The sequence below is a fragment of the Populus alba genome, chromosome 4 (genome assembly GCF_005239225.2).
Source record: "Populus alba chromosome 4, ASM523922v2, whole genome shotgun sequence".
NCBI classification, from domain to species: domain Eukaryota; kingdom Viridiplantae; phylum Streptophyta; class Magnoliopsida; order Malpighiales; family Salicaceae; genus Populus; species Populus alba.
This window is the reverse complement of record NC_133287.1, coordinates 15,165,050-15,185,421: the sequence shown is the minus strand read 5'-3', so window position 1 is coordinate 15,185,421 and position 20,372 is coordinate 15,165,050. Positions and strand designations below refer to the sequence as shown.

General features: G+C 35.1%; 2 protein-coding genes across 3 annotated transcripts; both read left to right on the top strand.

Annotated features, from left to right (window-relative positions):
- Positions 1-335: 335 nt before the first annotated feature.
- Positions 336-12,177, top strand: LOC118050781 (probable manganese-transporting ATPase PDR2). Of its 2 annotated transcripts, XM_035061242.2 has the most exons (22): positions 336-475; positions 563-838; positions 952-1,044; positions 1,759-1,961; positions 2,626-2,698; positions 2,858-3,030; positions 3,115-3,286; positions 3,794-3,898; positions 4,015-4,125; positions 4,233-4,319; positions 4,397-4,579; positions 4,972-5,022; positions 5,100-5,225; positions 6,496-6,575; positions 7,526-7,634; positions 8,042-8,170; positions 8,932-8,997; positions 9,161-9,232; positions 9,523-9,674; positions 9,821-9,932; positions 10,016-10,132; positions 10,640-12,177. In XM_035061242.2, exons 2-22 carry the CDS (start codon positions 587-589, stop codon positions 11,738-11,740), a joined length of 3,567 nt encoding a protein of 1,188 aa, XP_034917133.1. In that variant the 5' UTR covers positions 336-475; positions 563-586; the 3' UTR covers positions 11,741-12,177. The 2 variants fall into 2 exon arrangements, with proteins under 2 accessions (XP_034917133.1, XP_073264612.1); XM_073408511.1 differs by lacking the exons at positions 336-475; positions 563-838; positions 952-1,044; positions 2,626-2,698 and having other exon boundaries at positions 1,808-1,961.
- Positions 12,178-14,103: 1,926 nt separating this feature from the next.
- LOC118050780 (uncharacterized) lies at positions 14,104-18,355 on the top strand. Its single transcript, XM_035061238.2, has 9 exons — positions 14,104-14,236; positions 15,476-15,562; positions 15,670-16,186; positions 16,280-16,660; positions 16,746-16,803; positions 16,900-16,983; positions 17,092-17,447; positions 17,598-17,715; positions 17,817-18,355. The coding sequence occupies exons 2-9, from the start codon at positions 15,532-15,534 to the stop codon at positions 17,922-17,924; spliced, it is 1,653 nt and encodes a 550-aa protein (XP_034917129.1). The 5' UTR covers positions 14,104-14,236; positions 15,476-15,531; the 3' UTR covers positions 17,925-18,355.
- The last annotated feature ends 2,017 nt before the right edge of the window (positions 18,356-20,372 follow it).

Here is a 20,372-nt window from a genome sequence, read left to right as displayed (position 1 = left end):
AGTCCACCTTGAACTCAATACCTCATTTAAAAGTTTTTTTTGATCCATGAGCAATTTTACTAAATCACAATTCAAATAAATAGTGATTTGTTCCTAAGGTTTAATTAAACCTTCTTTTCCTTTAGTTTTTTGAATTAATGATTAATTAATTATTTTGATTTAATTTAATCGATTAGGAAAGAGTATAATTTCAGAAAAAAGAAAAAAAAAACTATTTTCGATTATGTTTTATACTACAAGGACCAATTAGTTATATCTTATAAACTATAGGGATCAATTAAGTTATCTCTTATAAACTATAAGGATAAAGTTATAATAACTCTGTAAAGCGGTAATAAAACTCAACTTTTAGTCCTTGACTTCATCTCTGATTCGTTACTTCCATCCTCCTCCTACTACACAAGAAACCTGACCGAGTCACAGCTCAACACACTGAGGCGTAATCGATTCCGATCTCCGCTTCTCGATCTCTCAGGTACGACTCTCTTGACCTAATCACCACTCATTCGTTTACTTTTTAGGGTTTAATTGGATTCTAATATGTGTTTTTTTTACTGTTTAGGGTTTAATTCGATCCTGATTAGCGATGGTGTTGCGGTTTAATGTAGGGGGGAAAGTAGTGGAGAGAGTAGATTTAATAAGGAAGAGGAAATGGCCATGGCGCTTAGATATTTTTCCATTTGCGATTTTGTATGCGATTTGGATGGTTACGGTTGTGCCGAGCATTGACATTGTTGATGCTTTTATTGTTCTTGGTGGACTCGTTGCTATTCATGTTCTTGTTTTGCTTTTCACTGCCTGGTCTGTTGATTTCAAGTGCTTTGTTCAGTACAGTAAGGTAATGTAACTGTTTGTGTGTGCTTGGTTTTGTTTTGATTTTCTTGTGGATTTTGGATTTTTTTTGGGGGTGGTTAGGGTTTATTTTTTGTGATTTGGGAGTTTTGTGTGTAGGTTAATGATATCCGAGCTGCGGATACTTGTAAAGTTACGCCGGCCAAGTTTTCCGGTTCCAAAGAAGTTGTGCCGTTGTATATTCGTCAACAAGTAAGTTTTTGTGTTGGTTTGCTTTGTTTTAGTGAAAATGAGTTTTTTTAATAAGTGGATTGGATGGAATTTGGATTTTCTCAGAGCTGGTAGGGATGAAAGGTTGATGTAGGCTCCAAATGGATGCATTGCGTGCTTTTTTTTTTTTTTATCTGTTCTTTTTATATTTGGAGGAGTGAAAAATACTATTGGCTATAAAATGATAGAAGAATTGTATGCTTATGCTGGTAATGTTGAAATTCATGGCGCAGTGTTGATGTTTTTATTGATGGCATGTTTTGGTTTTTCTGAAATTAGGTGTTAGAGGGTTTCTCTACATTGACTGGTCTTAGTTTCTTAAGTTGAAACAACACAGGGCGAAGACTTAGCTCACTTGTTGTCAAATACCATTCATTTCAAACCCAATTATGATAACTCAAACATCTTCATTTTGCAAATATACCTGTTTGTAATACATGATGTGACTTTTCAAAGGTATCGTGTGAACTTGATATAATGTGTATAAGTTAAACGATGGGCTTTGCAATTTGCCGTTTAGACCTTTGATTTGACTACCAAAGATTACATTCTCAACACTAGAAGTCCCACTGATGCTAATGAAAAAGAGATTGATTTTATTGGATACCTAAGATAAATTAAACAGGTATAGCTTTTCATCTATCACCTACACAATACCCCTTGTTTCTTTTCTGAAAATTTCTTTTACTTGCATAGTCGGCAACATCCTCATCACCAGGGGATGGGGAAGAGATTTACTTTGATTTCAGAAAGCAGTGGTTCATCTATTCAAAGGAGAATGAGACATTTTGCAAGCTTCCTTACCCTACCAAGGAAACATTTGGCCACTATCTTAAAAGTACTGGCCATGGTTCTGAGGCTAAAGTAGCTGCTGCAACTGAGAAATGGGGACGGAATGTGTGAGTATTTCTATCTTTGTGCTTAATATATGTCCAATATTTGTGGTCCTTTAGTTCTGTTTCTTCAATGTTTAAAATTAAGGTACCAGAGATTGTCAATTTTATTATAGGCTAAGGTCTCCCAAGTGTTCTTTCTTCTCAATGTCAATTTGTCCTTTCCTTATTGGCTGTTGGTGCATTTCCTGCTTCCATTGTCTATGGACCAGTTCAATGCGCTCTGATCTGGCTATGCTGTTAGATATGCATTTTCAATAACCTTGCAGTATGGATTGTCATAAAGGGACACTAGGACTGATTTTTGGTTATGCTCAATTGCTCTTTTAGGATAGTAAAATCAAATTACCTTTTTGGATTTTTATCATATGGAAGGACAAATATTGCATACTATCAACTTATGATATATATTCTTTTTCATGTTCTTAGGAAAAACTACTTCATCAAATGCGGTTAATTTAATCCCTCGTACACTCGATATAACACGTATTTTGTCCTAGTGGTTTTTGGAATATGCAATTTGGCCGTTGGACTTTTGTTATCAGCATATCATTTTGGTGTCCCTGAAATGATACAACAATGCTTCCTGAAGCCTGAACTTCTTAAGAAATTTTTACCTGTGTTTTTATTTTCTTCCACTGCTTGATGGGGATTGTTTATGGTTATTTAGATTTGAATATCCACAGCCCACATTCCAAAAATTATTGAAAGAGCAGTGCATGGAGCCCTTTTTTGTATTTCAGGTTCTGTCTTTAAACCACATCCTCTCTTTCCTTATCTCTAGTTCAGAATTCTATATTTCACCTTGTGTTATTTTTTTTTTTGTCTAAATTCAGTTTTATATATGCTTTATATCTTTTCATTCTGGCATTCTTCTTTGGTTTTGCAATACATCTGTATAGGTGTTCTGTGTGGGGCTTTGGTGCTTGGATGAATATTGGTATTACAGCTTGTTTACCCTCTTTATGCTGTTTATGTTCGAGTCAACTATGGCAAAGAGTAGGTTGAAGACTCTAAGCGAGCTAAGACGTGTTAGAGTGGATACCCAGACCATAATGGTGCATCGCTGTGGGAAGTATGTATTTTTTATGCAATTTTGGGGCTTTTGTAAATTATGAGTGTGTAGATATGTATAATTATGCCATCAACATGATTTTAGATGGGTGAAGCTCTCCGGGACTGATCTTTTACCTGGTGATGTTGTCTCCATTGGACGCTCTTCTGGTCAGCATGGAGAAGATAAATCTGTACCAGCAGACATGCTTCTTTTAGCTGGAAGTGCCATTCTGAATGAAGCCATTCTCACTGGCGAGTCTACTCCGCAATGGAAGGTAGTTCGTTTTCCTGTTTTCTGATTACTGTTATTTTATAAACTTTTGAAACTGTGATTATCTGACATTGGTTTTGACATTTGAGTGAAAAGCTATTAAATTTGAGTAAGTCTAACCTGGATATTGGATTTACATTTGGTTGTTGTGTTTTGACTAGCAGGCTATTTAATTGCTATAAGCCAATTTTTTTTTTTAAATAATCTGTGATAGGTCATTTATGTGACTTATGCTCATTTATATTTTTGCTTACCATTGAGGATGTTTGCGTTATCAATGTTCCAATATGAAGCCTAAATGCTTTCTTGTTAAATTGATTTCCTCAATTGAGTAATACTTTGTTTTCATCCTTAGCCTGAATGCTTTCTTATGTTCATATCAAACAAAACGGAAAAAAGTGGCTTTGTTTGTTTGTTAGTTATTCTTTCATTGGCTGCTGGTTTGTATATTTGGAAGTTGTTTGAATCACTCTCTCTAGAACTTGTGAAAACAGAAGAAAATTTTTCTCAGGTTTCAATCACGGGTAGAGGGATGGAGGAGAAGTTATCAGCCAAACGCGATAAGAACCATGTTTTATTTGGTGGGACTAAAATTTTGCAGCATACTCCAGATAAGGTCAGTCATGTGAATATGTAACATTGCCTTTTAAATTCCTGAGCACTTTTTTTTTTTGTATCAGAGACAGTGTCTTTGCTGTTTCAATTGATTCCTTTAATTCTTCCTGGAGTTAGAACTTTCCCCTAAGGGCTCCTGATGGCGGTTGTCTAGCTGTTGTTCTTCGAACTGGGTTTGAAACAAGTCAAGGGAAACTAATGAGGACCATTTTGTTTTCCACAGAAAGGGTACTTAAAATTTCATTCATAGTTGACTGAGGATTACTGAAACTTTTATGAAACATTCTATTTCTAATTCCTAATTTGGATTCTTCTTTTGATTATACTTGTTGAAGGTTACTGCCAATAGTTGGGAAAGTGGGTTGTTCATCCTATTTTTAGTTGTGTTTGCAGTAATTGCTGCTGGTTATGTACTTAAAAAGGTAAAGTACTACTTTTTGAGGTGATTTTTGGAATATTGTATAAGTTGGCCTATGCTAATATGATTTTCTTAATGCAGGGACTAGAGGATCCCACGAGGAGCAAGTACAAGCTTTTCCTGAGTTGTTCACTTATCATAACATCTGTAATTCCTCCTGAGCTGCCAATGGAATTATCAATAGCAGTTAATACATCTCTTATTGCATTGGCACGGCGTGGAATTTTTTGTACCGAACCTTTTCGCATCCCGTTTGCAGGAAAGGTAAGTTAATGTAGCCAATTAGTCATCCTTTCTCTCTCTCACTACTAGTCCTTTAATTGCTACTTTTCTTATTAAATCAGAGATGGTGTTTACCTTTCTGACATTAGTTGGTTGCCTTGGCTGTTTTAGTTGGGTTGCCATTCCTTCACTTTTGAGAGATGATAAAGGTTATAGATTAGTGTAATTTATCAAGAAACGCCAGCCTTATCAAGAACTGAACTTGTGCTTCTTTTCTCATTGACTTGTACATTAGCTTTTTATGACGTACATTTATTTCTTGATTGTACGGTTACACTCTCACATATGTGGTGATTTGGGGCACAGTGTGTGCTAGGACTTGTGTATCATTAGGTCACCTTATATTAAGCACTGTCATCATTTTTGTCCTGCAGGTTGATATATGTTGTTTCGATAAAACTGGAACACTTACATCAGATGACATGGTATGCTTCTTACATAACCTGATGTTGTGTGTTGGTTTTTGATATTGAATTTCCTTATATCTTGTTGCTGGTTTCAGGAGTTCCGTGGAGTTGTTGGGTTGACAGAGAGTGCAGATTTAGAATCTGATATGACTAAAGTGCCTGTCCGAACAGCAGAAATTTTGGCCTCTTGTCATGCCTTGGTGTTTGTGGATAACAAACTGGTATGCTTATGTAATTTTTGGCATGCTGTTCCTAGAATCCCTGAATTTTGGTTGTGAGCCATTTTCTATTATTGTACCTGTTCACCTTTACATTTGTTTTCCTTGGATGAAAGAAATATAGTTGGAATGCATATGATTAGAGTATGTCGAATGAACTTGTTGTATAGTTGAAGCACAAGAAAATGTAATATTGAACTGTAAAGGCCTGTATTGCCATAACAAGTCTGGTCATCTATTCCCACCTTCTATGTCAGCTGAATAAAAAAAAAAAAAATTGTCTCTGTTGATGCATGGAGGGAAAAATGGAGTTTAGTACAATTCACTAGTAGTATGGTTACCTGTTTCTGTGGCAGTTTTCTAGCAAAACAATAGGTATTTGTATTTCTGAGTTTTTTTAATTGTGTTATTTTATGATGACTTAGATAAATGTTATTTTAATACTCCTTAGACTGGACTGTTTATTAAGTTTCATTTACTTGTAATCAAAGGTTGTAGTGTCTCTGCAGTGTACTGTATCCTGTCATTTCATAAATAATAAACTCAGTCTTCTACTATTTTGTCCTCAAGAACTCTAAGCTTGCATGAATTAACACCCTTAAAGAACTGCCTTTTCTTTTTTTCTCTAGGAGATCCAAGTTTCAATGAAGCTTGAAGTATCCCTCTCCCTTACTACAGTTGTGATTGTTGTGACTAGTAACCATCACTCTGAATCAACTTTGGAGATGCCTTCTGGCTTCTCACCTTTTTGAGAACCAATAAGATGGCAAGGAGGGAGTTGTGCCAGACTTTTTTCCCCACACTTCTCATACTGAATCTGCACTGTAAATGAATGGAAATCATAAAAGTAAAACAGGGAATGGTCAGCCATCCATGATAGTCTTGTCCCCTTTAAGAAGTATTAGGTGTATTACTTTATTGGGTTTCTATCCCATTATCATCTTATGGTTGTCTTTACTGATGTCTAGGTCTTCCCCTCAGAATAAAGTGTTTGCAGAAATGTCATTTTTGATAGAACAACACATGAAACAAGTTTTCTTGGAATTAGTTTCATCAAGGCCTTGGGAAATTAACAGCTATATTTTACTGAAATGTCTTATTGTATGCTATTCATTGTTCTTGGTGCATCATTAAGATTCCACCTTATCATATTTTCCAGATAGCACAAGCAAACTATTTATTGATGAAGGCAGTTGGCTGACACGGGCTAAAATCCTTTCCATATGTTTGCTGTCCCTTGAGAATGCTCTAACATTTCCATAATTGCTTGTAGGTTGGTGATCCTCTTGAGAAGGCTGCACTTGCAGGAATAGACTGGAGTTATAAATCTGATGAAAAGGCGATGCCCAAAAAGTAAGTTGTGGAAATTGCGCCCTGGATTGATTTGATTTGTATGTCTACAATGTCATTTTTCTCCTGCTTAATCTCTGCCTAGAATATATTTTGATTGAAATCTTGATGTGGTCATGATCTGTTTTAAAAGACTATTCTATTACTATTAAAAGAAAATGAATTGAAGGGAAACCAGGCATGCGTTATAGATTTAATTTGCAGTGTAGAATAGATTGAAGGGAGAGATATTTCATAAACAGAGCCAAGTCCAAGGAGAATGACGAAAGAGAGGAATTCAATCACAGGCAATAAAGAGTGCAATATTGATCGAGTTCATTTTCATGGATTGGCTCTTGTTTAAAGCATTTAAATGTGCTAATTATTGTGCAAAATATTGGAGAAAGTCATTCAACTATTAAGTCATTAAATGACACAAGGATTATATCAAGCTAGTTTTCAACTTTCATCTACATTGAAGCATGGGAAAAATTATCATGTCTTTTAGGAATCCTCAGATAGGTAGTCTGTAAGAACTAGCTGGTAGATAATCAGACTGTGAAGGCAAATGGTTCCATGGAAAGATTTTTTCACAGCAAACTCCGCATCCTAGTTCATTGTGTTGGTGTGACAGTCTACCAGTCACTCTAAATTGTCTACAAGAAACGAGTTTCCTTCTGTTTGATATTTTGTATTCTTTATTTTTCGGAGTACATGGAGTTTGTGGTTTCCTGCATGTAGTTTTCTTTTGACAAGTGATAGATGTATTGAAATGCCCAGATGGAGGTGAGGTGAACCATGTAGGCATTAAGCAAGACATTTATTAATGAGAAAGACAGAAAATGGAAGAATGAAAGTTATGGATGAAAGGAAATAAGAGAACCAGATCAAATCCCACTTTGAGTTTTTCATAGTCTGGGTTTATTTCATTAGGCAGTTTCAGTGCAATTATTTGTCATTCTTATGAGTTGCAGAGGAGGTGGCAATGCTGTGCAGATTGTTCAGAGACATCACTTTGCATCCCATTTGAAACGAATGGCAGTTGTTGTTCGCACACAGGAGGAATTCTTGGCATTTGTGAAGGTCAGTTGCTTATGCTTTTCATACAAGTTACTGGACTTGAACAAATTTGGCAAGCAATTCACAGATTTAAGATATTGACCTTCTCATTTGCTGAGGACTCTGTAAACGGTTGTTTGTTTTTAAATATTTCAATCACTAGATGGGCCGCTATCAGATGTTTTGCAAAGGAGTGTATTGGAAGCTGATCTAAATGTGGTTCTGAGCCTCAATTGCCACATTATGACAATATTTTGCTAATTCTTTGACCCACACAACATTATCATTTGTTACTTGATTAGTGACCATTTTCTAATTTCATTGCCTGGCAAAATACAATAATATGAAAAAAGATTTGCTGATTTAATTGCAGTCTATCTTTTACTGTCCTTGGAGATATATCATCATGATTTTTGTTTTGGATGTTTCAGGGTGCACCTGAAACTATTCAGGATAGACTCGTTGACTTGCCACCATCATACGTTGATACATATAAAAAGTACACACGTCAAGGGTCTCGAGTTCTGGCCCTTGCTTTCAAGTACCTTCCGGACATGACAGTAAGTTTCTAATATCTTTTACTTTCTTCTTGCCTTTGTATTTACTTAAATAGTGTGCATATTCTATTTTGATTTTCACTGTTATATGCACTTGATACTTTTTCTGATCCACTGGGAAAAAAGGTTGTTGAACCCTATCTTCAATTTTATTGTTTGTCATTCATAATGCTAGATGCGGACCATACATTGAGTCTTAACTTGTAAATACAATTATAGGATTAAACTGATAAATATTCCATGTCAAAGTATCACGACCATTTCCACCCAGCTTCATCTTTTTGCCAGGTCATCTTGAAACACATTTCTGGAGATGTTAGGAATGCACAAGTGACTTATTTGTTGTCTTCTTTGTTGTTCAGTCTTCTCTGTTTTGCATCATTTTTAATTCTCTATAATGCCAATCATGAAATTCTTGCTTTTGTTTTTGCCCCTTGTCAATTCAAGCAGCAAACTATGCAAGTTAGTTAAAATGAATATATTATTTTACATTTTTTTTGTGGAGCAATAATTACTATAGTAATTTGTAGTTTAGTGTGAAATGCAAATCACTCATTTATTCTCGTGATGAGGCAGGGGATTTACCTTGTCTGAATTTTCTCATTGTATAGATTTGTTCAGTGCATATATGAACTTGCAGAATGACACTAAAGGATCCTCACAGTCAACCCCAAGTAGTTTGGGATCGAGTTCCTGTTGTATAAATTTGTTCGATGTGTATACCATGCATGCTGAAGTTGCTATATCTTTTTGTTCCGATGAAGGTTAGCGAAGCTAGAAGCTTGGACAGAGATGTAGTGGAGACTGGTCTTGCATTTGCTGGCTTTGCAGTAAGCAATAAATCCTTCAACATGATGCAACACCCCCCCCCCCCCAAAAAAAAAAAAAAAAAAGAAAGAAAAAAAGAAACCCTTCTAGGTTCTAATAATTTGCTTGTCAGTGATTACTTTCTGTATTCTTGTCATTATTAAAGTTTCATGATTGTAATCACAGGTATTCAACTGCCCTATAAGAGAGGATTCTGCTAGTGTATTGTCTGAATTAAAGAATTCATCTCATGACTTGGTAAGTGGTAACTTCTCAGTAATTTTAGTTGGCATATGTATGTATGCCACATTTCAACATATTAGATCGCCTGCTGATAAATTAAAAAAAAAATATGTTTATTGGTTTTCTTTGTTATGGATTTCAATAACTCCAGTTTTGTTTTGTTTTTTTTTCATTGGAATCAAGAAGTGCTCCTTGTGCCTTTTAAGGGTTTAGAACTGCTTGATAAATGAAATATGAGTTTTTTGCCAGCTTTGTGTATTCCTCATTTGATTGAAAATAGCACTCATGATGTTCACTGTTTTTAGGTGATGATCACTGGTGACCAAGCTTTGACAGCTTGCCATGTTGCTAGCCAAGTGCATATCATATCAAAGCCAGCATTAATTCTTGGTCCATCAAGGAGTGGAGAAGGATATGAGTGGATATCTCCAGATGAAATGGAGAAAATCAGTTACGGGTAAAGTTACCACCTCAATAAATTGAAAAAAAGAAAGGGAGGCTATTTTGATACTTTATGCCAAATATTTATGGCATTCATGCTCTTTTTATCAATTGTAATTTTGATTCTTTAGTCTGAGAAAAACAAAATGCATCTAATTTCAGTGACAAAGGGGCTGAAGAATTGTCAGTGACTCATGATCTCTGTATTGGAGGTGACTGTATTGACATGTTGCAACAGAGTTCTGCTGTCCTACAAGTCATTCCTTATGTCAAGGTTCTGAATCATACTGCTTGTTGGGGATTGATTTTCCATGATGGTTTCATCTTGATGATGCATGCCCATTATTATGGTTTCAGGTTTTTGCAAGAGTTGCTCCTGAGCAAAAAGAACTCATCTTGACCACTTTCAAAACTGTAGGGAGGGTCACGCTGATGTGTGGGGATGGAACCAATGATGTTGGAGCTTTGAAGCAGGTATATACATGATTTACACATGCACTTTCATTTCTTGAGCAAATATTTGCTCCAATTGTTATGGTACTGCATTTAGCATGCCCTTACTGTTTCTGTATGCATGGATAAGTAGTTCGTAGCTGGTAATTAATTGATCTCTGTTTTTTAATTTCAACAGCAATACATGCACACAACTGTTCCACAAATTTTTTTATTGTGTGCATGTGTGTGTGGTTGAAGACCTTTTTAGTTCAGACTAATCATATTATTGGACGGTAACCTGGAACACTTGACTTAGAATTGACTTGTTGCCAACTAGTGGACTTCAGTTGTTGGTTCAACCAGGAGCCAAGTATTTTAATTTCTTTTTTTTTTTTCTGGACCAATCAAACTTTATTATTTCAGCTTGGGTAGGATAGATCTTTAGCGATGCCCATACAATTTTAAAGGTAAAACTTGAGGTTTGACATCAGTCTTACAAGGACATAACAACAAAAACAGTATAAATACATGATACATTTTTTTCAGGCCCATGTAGGAGTAGCACTGTTGAATGCAGTGCCTCCAACAAAAAGTGGAAACTCTTCATCAGAAACACCTAAAGATGGAAATCTGAAGCCTTCAAAGTCAAAAAAATCAAAGCCTGAAGTTAGTAATCTAAATGGAGAAAGTTCTTCTAAAGGCAAAGCTGTCACAAAATCAGATTCCAGCAGTCAAACAGCTGGTAACCGCCACCAGACAGCAGCAGAAATGCAACGACAGAGGTTGAAGAAGCTGATGGAAGAGATGAATGAAGAAGGTGATGGTCGTTCAGCCCCCATTGTCAAGCTTGGAGATGCCTCAATGGCTTCTCCCTTCACAGCAAAGCATGCATCGGTTGCCCCCACCACAGACATAATTCGACAGGGTCGCAGTACTCTTGTGACTACCCTCCAGATGTTTAAAATACTTGGTCTTAACTGCCTTGCTACAGCATATGTGTTGAGCGTCATGTATCTGGATGGTGTCAAGCTTGGTGATGTGCAGGCCACAATCAGTGGTGTCTTTACAGCTGCTTTTTTCCTTTTCATTTCCCAAGCACGCCCCCTTCCCACACTTTCAGCTGAAAGGCCCCACCCTCATGTTTTCTGCTTCTACGTTTTCCTTTCTCTCATGGGACAGTTTGCAATCCACCTGTTTTTTCTGATGTCGTCTGTGAAAAGTGCTGAGAAATATATGCCTGATGAATGCATTGAACCCGACTCCGATTTTCATCCGAATCTGGTGAACACTGTTTCATACATGGTGAGCATGATGCTCCAGCTAGCCACATTTGCTGTGAACTATATCGGTCATCCTTTCAACCAGAGCATCACAGAAAGCAAACCATTCTTGTACGCCATCTTGGCTGCTGCAGGTTTCTTCACGGTGATCACTTCTGATCTTTTCAGGAACTTGAATGACTGGTTGAAATTGGTGCCCTTGCCACCAGAACTGAGGAACAAGCTTTTGATTTGGGCTTTGCTCATGTTCCTGAGCTGCTATACATGGGAGAAATTGTTGAGATGGGCTTTCCCTGGTAGGATTCCATCTTGGAAGAAACGACAACGTTTGGCTGCAGCCAATTTAGAGAAGAAGAAACGTGTCTGAACCATTACACAAGTCTTTGAAATTTGGAGAATAGTGCTGATAAGGAAAGCAGCAGCAAATCTAGAGGCATCAATTAAACGGTATGGATTCATCATCATTGCCTTGATATGTAACATTTGCATCCCATTAATTTTGATCACATTGTGGGAATTTTGTCTACCCAATTATACTACCAAGGAGAAAGAGATGAACTTTTTTTTTTTACCTTGGATCATTGAAGGTGAGAGAAGAAGAATGTCTCCAACCTTATTTTTACAAAGTTGTAGGTGGAAAATCTCGTACGCTACAACTCCAAACTATTTTTCCTTTTTTACTAGTTGATCCACATAAGAGAGAGGCTGCTTTTTTTTTTTTTTTTTTTCCTATCATTATGCTTTTGGGGTTTGTACTACCCCAGACATGTTTGCTATAGTAATGATATTTTGTGTTCAATGAGATGCACAAGGGTGTTCTCTCTTTGTTCCCTGATGCTGATAATGAGTGCTTTTAAGCAGGCAGGGCTGTGAACTAGAGAGTCAAGTTGTATTCAAGATTAGTTCGTGAAAACTAAATCGAGTTCAAGCCAAGTTTGAATAACATATTGAGTTTGCTACTTTTACAATGAGCTTGATCTTGTTCATAAATAAAATAAAATCAAATAAACATCAGTATAATCGTAATATAATTACTTTTTGAAAATTGATTCTTTAATCTCAATGTTATATGTTAACCTTAATTTGACTCTTATAGTCATTTAATATGTTCATTTCAGGTGTATTTTATAGATAATTTGCTTTCACTGTTATAATAAAGCTTTGGATTTTGCTAATATTGTTTTTAAAAATATATTTAATGTCTATGAATATCTCGACCAATTGCGCTTGTTAAACTTGGGAAAATAAAAAAGATTCTGAGCCATGATCTTAATTATAGGTAATATGGATTATATTGAACAATAATGTGATTGGGATTTGAATTCATCCGTTATGTGTGGATGAGAGGATGTGTGGTCAATGATTTTGGACGATCCAAATCTTAATCTTATGTATAAAATTATATCTACCAGATAATTAGATATGTTAAATTGCACCATTAATTTAGTGTACATATCTAATTTATATACTGCGTTGCTTGTTAATAAATTTTTTTTTTTAAATTAATTAATTTAGATATTTTAAATTATTTTTATGTGCTGATTATCAAAAATAATTTTAAAAAAATAAAAAATATATTATTTTAATATATTTTAACATAAAAAATACTTTAAAAAACAATCATAATTCAACTTTTAAAAACATTTTTTTTTGATGGATATTAAGCTTTAACAATGAGAAGATGCCAGGCAGGTAAATTAAATTTAAAACCCACAAATTTCTCCAACCTAAAAAAAAGAAGAGTAACCCCCAAGCAAACCATAAATTTTTTTTTTTTTCTGAAAATCCGTACTAGTTTAAAACCATTGGGAAGGACAGCACAGGACACCCCTGCCACTGCTGACTCTGCTCCTCCTGCAGCTGCCAAATTTAAATTTCAATCTCAACAACTAGAAGATGACCCAAAAAGGAAAAAAAAAAAAAAAAGCACGCTAGTACAACTGTAAATATATATATATATAAACAATTTGAAATATTTTGAGTAAACTATTATTTACTCCCTGTTTTTATCTAAATAACTTGTCAATCCTTTCTGTTTTAAAAATCTCATATTAGATCCCCTTATGTTTATATCTACCAATAATGGAGTCATCTATCATATTATCTAAACTGATATTAATAATATTTTTAATTAAATCAAAAAATTAGACATTAACTCGATGATATTTAATTAATTAGGACAAACTCGGTTAAAATTTAAAAAGGTTAATACCAAGAATTGTTTTTTTAAAAAAAACATAATATTATTTTTAAAAAAAATAATAAACCTAAACTAATCTAGTGTTTTGCAAGTTAATGTTATGATTTAATGACCAAGCTCTTTCCAAGTCAATTCCTACATTACAATTTATAGTTTGACAACTATGCATTTATACGTCACAATTTATTTTAATATACCTTCCTTTCAGGAAAAAAAATAAATTCAATTTCTCATAACAAAAAGAGAACTAGAGAGCCCGAAGGTACTGATTTATGATTTTTATAACAAACATAATTAAAATATAGAAATCATGAGATGTAAAGGAGAAAATATATAAATTTAATTTTTTTTACTAGAGAATTGTTTGGATTGTAGTGTATAATATTTTAAAAAGTATATTAAAATAATTTTTTTCCAAGCTTTTTTTATATAAAATTAGCAATTGAGTTTTCGTATATTTTTGTTTTGTGTTTTTTTATTATTAATTTACATATTTAAATATAAACCCTATTTATTTTTTCATGAAAAACCGAAAAGAAATCAGTTCTAGTTAGGCTACGTACAGCGTCGGCCCTAGACAAATAAGATACATTCCACTCTCTCTCCTCTTAGAAATCTCTCAAAACCCATCAATCAGACACCAAATCCTCAACTAACACCAAGGTAAGCAAACCCTAACTGTCTTCTTCTTTGATCCTTTTTTTTTTTCCTGCAAAAAAATCTGTGTTTTTTTTTTTTCTTTTTTCTTGTTCGTTTCGGGATTTCTTTTAACAATGTCTTGATGAATGTTTAAGGAAGAAACCCTTTAATTTTTAGGTAAAACCTTAAACCCTGATTTTGTTTTCTTTAGTGGTTTCTGGAAATTTTTATTTTATTATCTGCGTGCTTTGTGTTTTGGTTTTCTGCGGCTTTTTGTGTTGTGGTTGGTCTTTGAAACGGGGTGATGCAGGATAAGGGCATGTCGTTTTTGAGACCTTGGCTGTTTGGTTACCGAGGGAAAGAAGGAAGTAGAGGGGAATGGGCGTGTGGATCATGGGTTCTTTTTTGCCCTAACAAATAAATAAGTAAAAAAAATAATTAACGTTTTATTTTTTGTTTTTTAGTTTTTTTTGAAGGGGGTTTTTGTTGGAGGTGTGGGATCATAAAGTATGTGAACGATGTTGAAAATGCCGAAGGCTAGTTGTTTCTGAAAGATATTTCATTGAGAGCTTCTACAACCTTAACGTGATGTGTTGAATGGTTTCGTTGTTGAACTTCATCGCTTTTAGGATGAAACCCTTTTATGTTTTCGATTTTGTGTTCACTGTTGTTTTGGGATGCATTTAATCGAGTTCAAAAAGGGGTAAGCTTGAGAGAAATTGGTTGGGATATGTCACTATTGTGTTTTGTAAACCTATCTTGCAATTCAATGCAACTTTGTTATTGAAGAATGTGGATGATGGCAGATACATTTTAATACCATTAAACACTGAAAAGTTATGGATGCAATTACTGGTGTGTTTATTCTTTCCCCCCCCATTAATTTCTCTGTACCTCAATTCATTCTTACATAGTGTAACATGTTTCCATGTTTTGATTGTTGCTTTTGTCTTTTTGGTTGGTGTACTTTTTTATTTTTTCATGCATATGATTGCCCCTTCAATGGGTACCATGCTGAGAAAATTTGCTAGGTTTCAGCATTGATGTACCTTGATTCTGCATGAGATATTATAGGAAGTAGTATAATTGTATTGGCATTGAAAGTTTTTGATAGTGGTCTCGTGTATTTGCTTGTGATTCTCTGTGAAAACTTCTTTTTTTTTTTTTTAATCTTAAAAGGGTTTTGCTTGTCTGTTTCGCATTCACCGAGAGGAGGGCAGAGGGTAAAAGTACCTGTACTCCATGTTTGTTTGTGTTTTGTAGGTTAGTTTCAAGGGACGCTTTTTACCATCAAACACTTGCTTTTTGGCTATGGGATCATGTGCTTTTTGATGTCGCAGTCAGACAAAGGTAGTGGAAAAGAACCCAACACCTTTTGCCGTAAATGCATTTATATGTTGTAAAGAACATGGAGTCAGTTTTGTTTTTGAGGCATTCATTGTGGTTCATCTTTACAGGCTCTTCAGAATTGCATGAAAGTTGTGGCAGGGGAGATGAAAGTACGAAGAAAGGGGCGTGTTTGTTGGAGATAAAACGCACTGGAATGATACAATGGGGGGTCAGCAGGCATATTGAGTTCGTTGACAGTCCTGGGGAAAATAACCCTCAATTTCCACCTGCTGTTGTCGAGCATGGACAGAAGAACCCTCAACCTCGATCTGCCATTGTTAAGCATGGACAGAAGAACACTCAACTTCCATCTGCCGTTGTAAAGCATGGGAAGAATAACCCTCAATTTCCATCTGCCATTGTCAAAGAAGATTTGAAAGTAGGTGAAGATGGTATTGGGTCTTTTGTGTTGCCAGAAGCTAAGAAAAGGAAGTGTCATGCCCTCAGCGAACACAGAGAAGGACAAGCTGTGAGACGTGCAAAGGCAAAGAAAACTAGTCTTGTTTATAAGAGTAAGCAAATCAAGCGTGAAAATTCCATTTCAATAAAAAAGGAGAATGTCAAGGATAGATGGTCAGTAGACAGGTACAGGGTAAATCGTTACTCTTTTTCTTCCTTTCTGCTGGGTTGATATGTCGCATGATGATTCATAAAATGAATGATGTATCTGTTTTGAAGGTATAATCTGGCAGAGAAAAGTATGCTGGATGTCATGAAGGCTGAAGGGGCAGTGTTCGAGAATCCCATTTCCCGGTCAGCACTGAGAACCGTAGCTCGTAAACACATTGGTGACACTGGACTCTTAGACCACCTACTGAAGCACATTGATGGTAAAGTGGCACCAGGTGGCACTGAGCGGTTTCGTCGGTGTTACAACACCCAAGGGATAATGGAGTATTGGCTGGAGAGTGCTGACCTGGTTAAAATCAAGCAGGAGGCTGGGGTGCCAGATCCAAACTATGTTCCCCCATCTTGGTATAGGCCTGGTAGTGTTTCACAAGACTCTGTTTCTGCTAAAGAACTGACTTTGCTTAGAGATGAAGTAGCAAAAATGAAGAGGTAAATAAATAGTACTAGAATAAAAGTCTTGTTTACATTGAGCTTAGGTTTGTGTTCCTTGAATAATTAAGTCTGCCTCTTATAGGGATATGGAGGAGCTGGTATCCAAGAATCAAGAGCAGCACCAAGCTAACCAAATTGGGGTGAATGTTGAATCACTCTCTGCAGTAGAAAAATAATATGATTACAATTAAGATTGCTTTATATGGCTCCATTTTAAGTTTCTGTCTTTTCAACAGGATATTTACAAGGAATTTGTGGAATGGAGAGGTAAGATAGACCAGCGTCTAATGGGGATTTCAAGTTCTTTGGGTGGTTTGCAGGTATCAGAAGAACACCTTATCTTATGTTTATTTTTTCAACTTCTTACGTACTATTTGCACATGTCACTGTACATAAATCAATTGCCCCTGACTTTTCCTTTTGGACAGAGCATGTATAAGGATGTGATGACATGGAAGTCCAAGACTGAACAACAACTCAAGGAAATCTCAAATTCACTGAGCAGCATGCAGGCATCAAAGCAATGCACTGCCCTCAATCCAATTTCTGAAAGATGGGAGGACTGGCTGGAGAGCACCAACTTGGATAATATTCAAGGGGAAGACTTTGCACCTTGGTTAGAGAACACAGATTTGGTTAATTTTAAGCAGAATGCCTCACCGCAGGAACAAGAACCCTACAACGCTATTCAACCTTGGTTGAAACACTCTGATAACCCCTCTCAGGAGCCTGTTTGTGCTGGAGAGCTGGAGCTGCTTAAGGAAGAAATGGCCAAAATGAAGAGGTGATAATTTTTATTTTGACACAATTTTGGGTCGAGGTCTAGAAGACTTTATTGGTTGACCAATATCTATCACAACACCTCTCCTCACATAGCAAAAAAGATCTTTATTAATGATCCGAGGTTTGTTGTGCCCTTTTATGGTATAAACAGAGATGTGCAGGAGTTGGTACCCAAGAGGATGGAGGAAGATCAAGCTAATATGACCCCAGATTCATCTGCCACGGCCAATTCCAAGTCAGAACTTGACAATTCATTTTCATTCTTTCAGGTGACATTTGATAGCATCTGGTCAAAATATCTTGCTCGCTTTACCTTCTATCATGGTTTGTGAGCTCAATTAAACACGTATTTTAAATATTGCCATTACAGGAGATGTTCAAAGAGTTGGGAAATTGGAGAGTGAAGATGGAACAACAGATGCTGGAGATTTCCAATGCTGTTAATACTTTACAGGCATCAAAGCAATGCATCACCTGAAGCTTTAACATGAAGATAGAAAAGATAGCATGTTAGTGATCAATCCTTCCATTTTGATGGAAACCACTTACCCTTAGAGTAGTAGGATTAGATACTGTACAGATTTAACAAGCTAAAACAAGAGCTCCTGCTGTGTCCGAATCATCCAAACCAATAGCACCGGCATCTGACCTTTTGGCCATCGAATGAAAACTTACACGAACCTTTAACATATGGAGATGCTAACTGTAGGGATCGCTCTTTACTGTTTTTGGGTTATAGATGAAGTTGGACACCTTGAAGCAGATCCTTTTCGCTGTCTAGCAGTTATATAAGTATATTTTGTTTAGGGGATGGGATTGTAATGAGTTTCTGAATATTGCACTCCTTCGTCGATACTTGAGTTAATTTACTTGCAGTCCTCTATTGTGTTGGCCAAGCTATAATATAAATGGTTATTGCAATATGCTGGAAAAGGCTAGCATGTTGCCTTTTCTGGCATTTTTTTTTTCCCTTGAAACAGGATTTCAAGTTGTCCTTGTTTCTTGTTCATCAGGACGGGGTTTATCCCTTTGTGAACCTGTTTTGCGAATCTATGCTGTGGCCAAACAGCTCATGCTTCCGTGTATGCATCTGATATCGGCAATACTTTGTGGCAGTAAACTGCTTAATTTTAAAAAGAGTGGTTAATGTTTTCAAATAATTTTTTATTTAAAAATATTAAAATAATATATATTTTTATTTTTAAAAAATAACATTCATGCTAGACCTTCATTCTAAGGTACATGATCTCTTATAAGTTGATTTTTTTTTTTTTATTTAAATGTATTATATATAAACATTTAACATGATAGTTCAATTATTATTTAATTTTGTTATCGTTATTAAATAATATTATAAATTGTCATGGGAATGTTAACAAATTTGTTTCAATCATTTTGTATATGAAATGAATAAAAAAATATCACATGCGAATTGAATTCAATTAAAATTTGTATATTTATATTTTATATTTTTTTTAATAAATTTTGGCATGATTTGATAGCATTTATTAATTTATTTTTCTTTTAATTACATACAAAAACCTGAAATGTGACCTTGAAGTTTGAAAACAAAAAATCTTTCGAGAAAGAGCTTCTAATAAATGTCTGAGTTGGATTAGAAAGATTAAAAACTTGGAATGTGACTTGAAGTTTGAAATTGGTTAATTTGAAAGCTCTCAGGATTTTTTGTGAAAGAGCTTATAAATATACGAGTCCTTTTGCCTAGAGCTGACCATACTAAATTTTGTAGTATTTTGTTCAATAAAATGCCTTCTTTTCTCATCAATATTTCCACTCTATCAACTTTACCTTCTTTTTTTTTTTTAAAAAAAAAAAAAATCGAAAAAGAACATGATGAAAATGATTAAATTATAAATATATTTAGAAACCACAAGAACAATTTAATTAATATTTCTAAACTACAAGGAGTAAGTTATAATTAACCCCATCTATAAACAGTTTCTGTTGCAGTGCAAGCCTGTCGAAGGCCCCTCACCCCTATGTAAATAATCTCACTACTTTACACTATATTCAATCCACTTGTTTAAAAAATGTCTCCAGCTTATGCATTGCTCGTAGTCTTCTTTCTTGCTCTCTCCCTCGTGAGTTGTTCTGGTTTCTAGCATAGTAAGAAAAATATGATGAAATAAATGTTTTAAAAAATAATACAACTTAGAGAGTTGCATATAACATGTCTAATTTGCGGGCCACAAATGTCATTTATGACTCTCAAATTGCAAAATTTGCACACAAGATTCAATAAAGAGAGAGAGGAGAGATAAAGAAAGAAAAAAAAGAAAAAGACCTTAGAGTGTGGAAAGATCTTGACGAGATGAATTCAATAACATAAAAAAAAGGTCACCAACAATAATTAGAGTGGGCCATACGAGCGGCCTAAAAGCAAGTGAGTCCTCCTGATACCTTTGGATGACTTGTGTGGCCCACTCTGTTCATGGTTTGTGATATTTTTTTGGTGTAGTTAGATTCTTATTGTCAAGATCTATTTAATGGTATCAATGGTGTTGTTATCATTGTTTGTTTTCTCCTTCTCCTCTTCTCATCCTTGTAATTCAAGGGGAAATGTCTTATCTATAGAGTCGTCACCTAATATTGTGATTACTAAAACACCTTAACTTGTCAATAAAGATTCTATGGTACAAGACTAATTACGCTAAATGAAAGATACTATCATCCTTAAAGTATTTAACCTAAGGTAGGCTGTATTGCTATTTTTGTCTTAATTGATAAGGGTTTGTTTTGCTATGTCATAAATGGTTAGCCTATAATATTTAAGACTCTAGCATCAATGAATATTCAATTAAAAATACTTTCAACTCTAGCGTTGATAAGTACTGCACATAGAAAAATTAATGTAAAAGCTAGAGAACAAACTTATATAAAGAAAAAATTATCAAAATTTAAATTT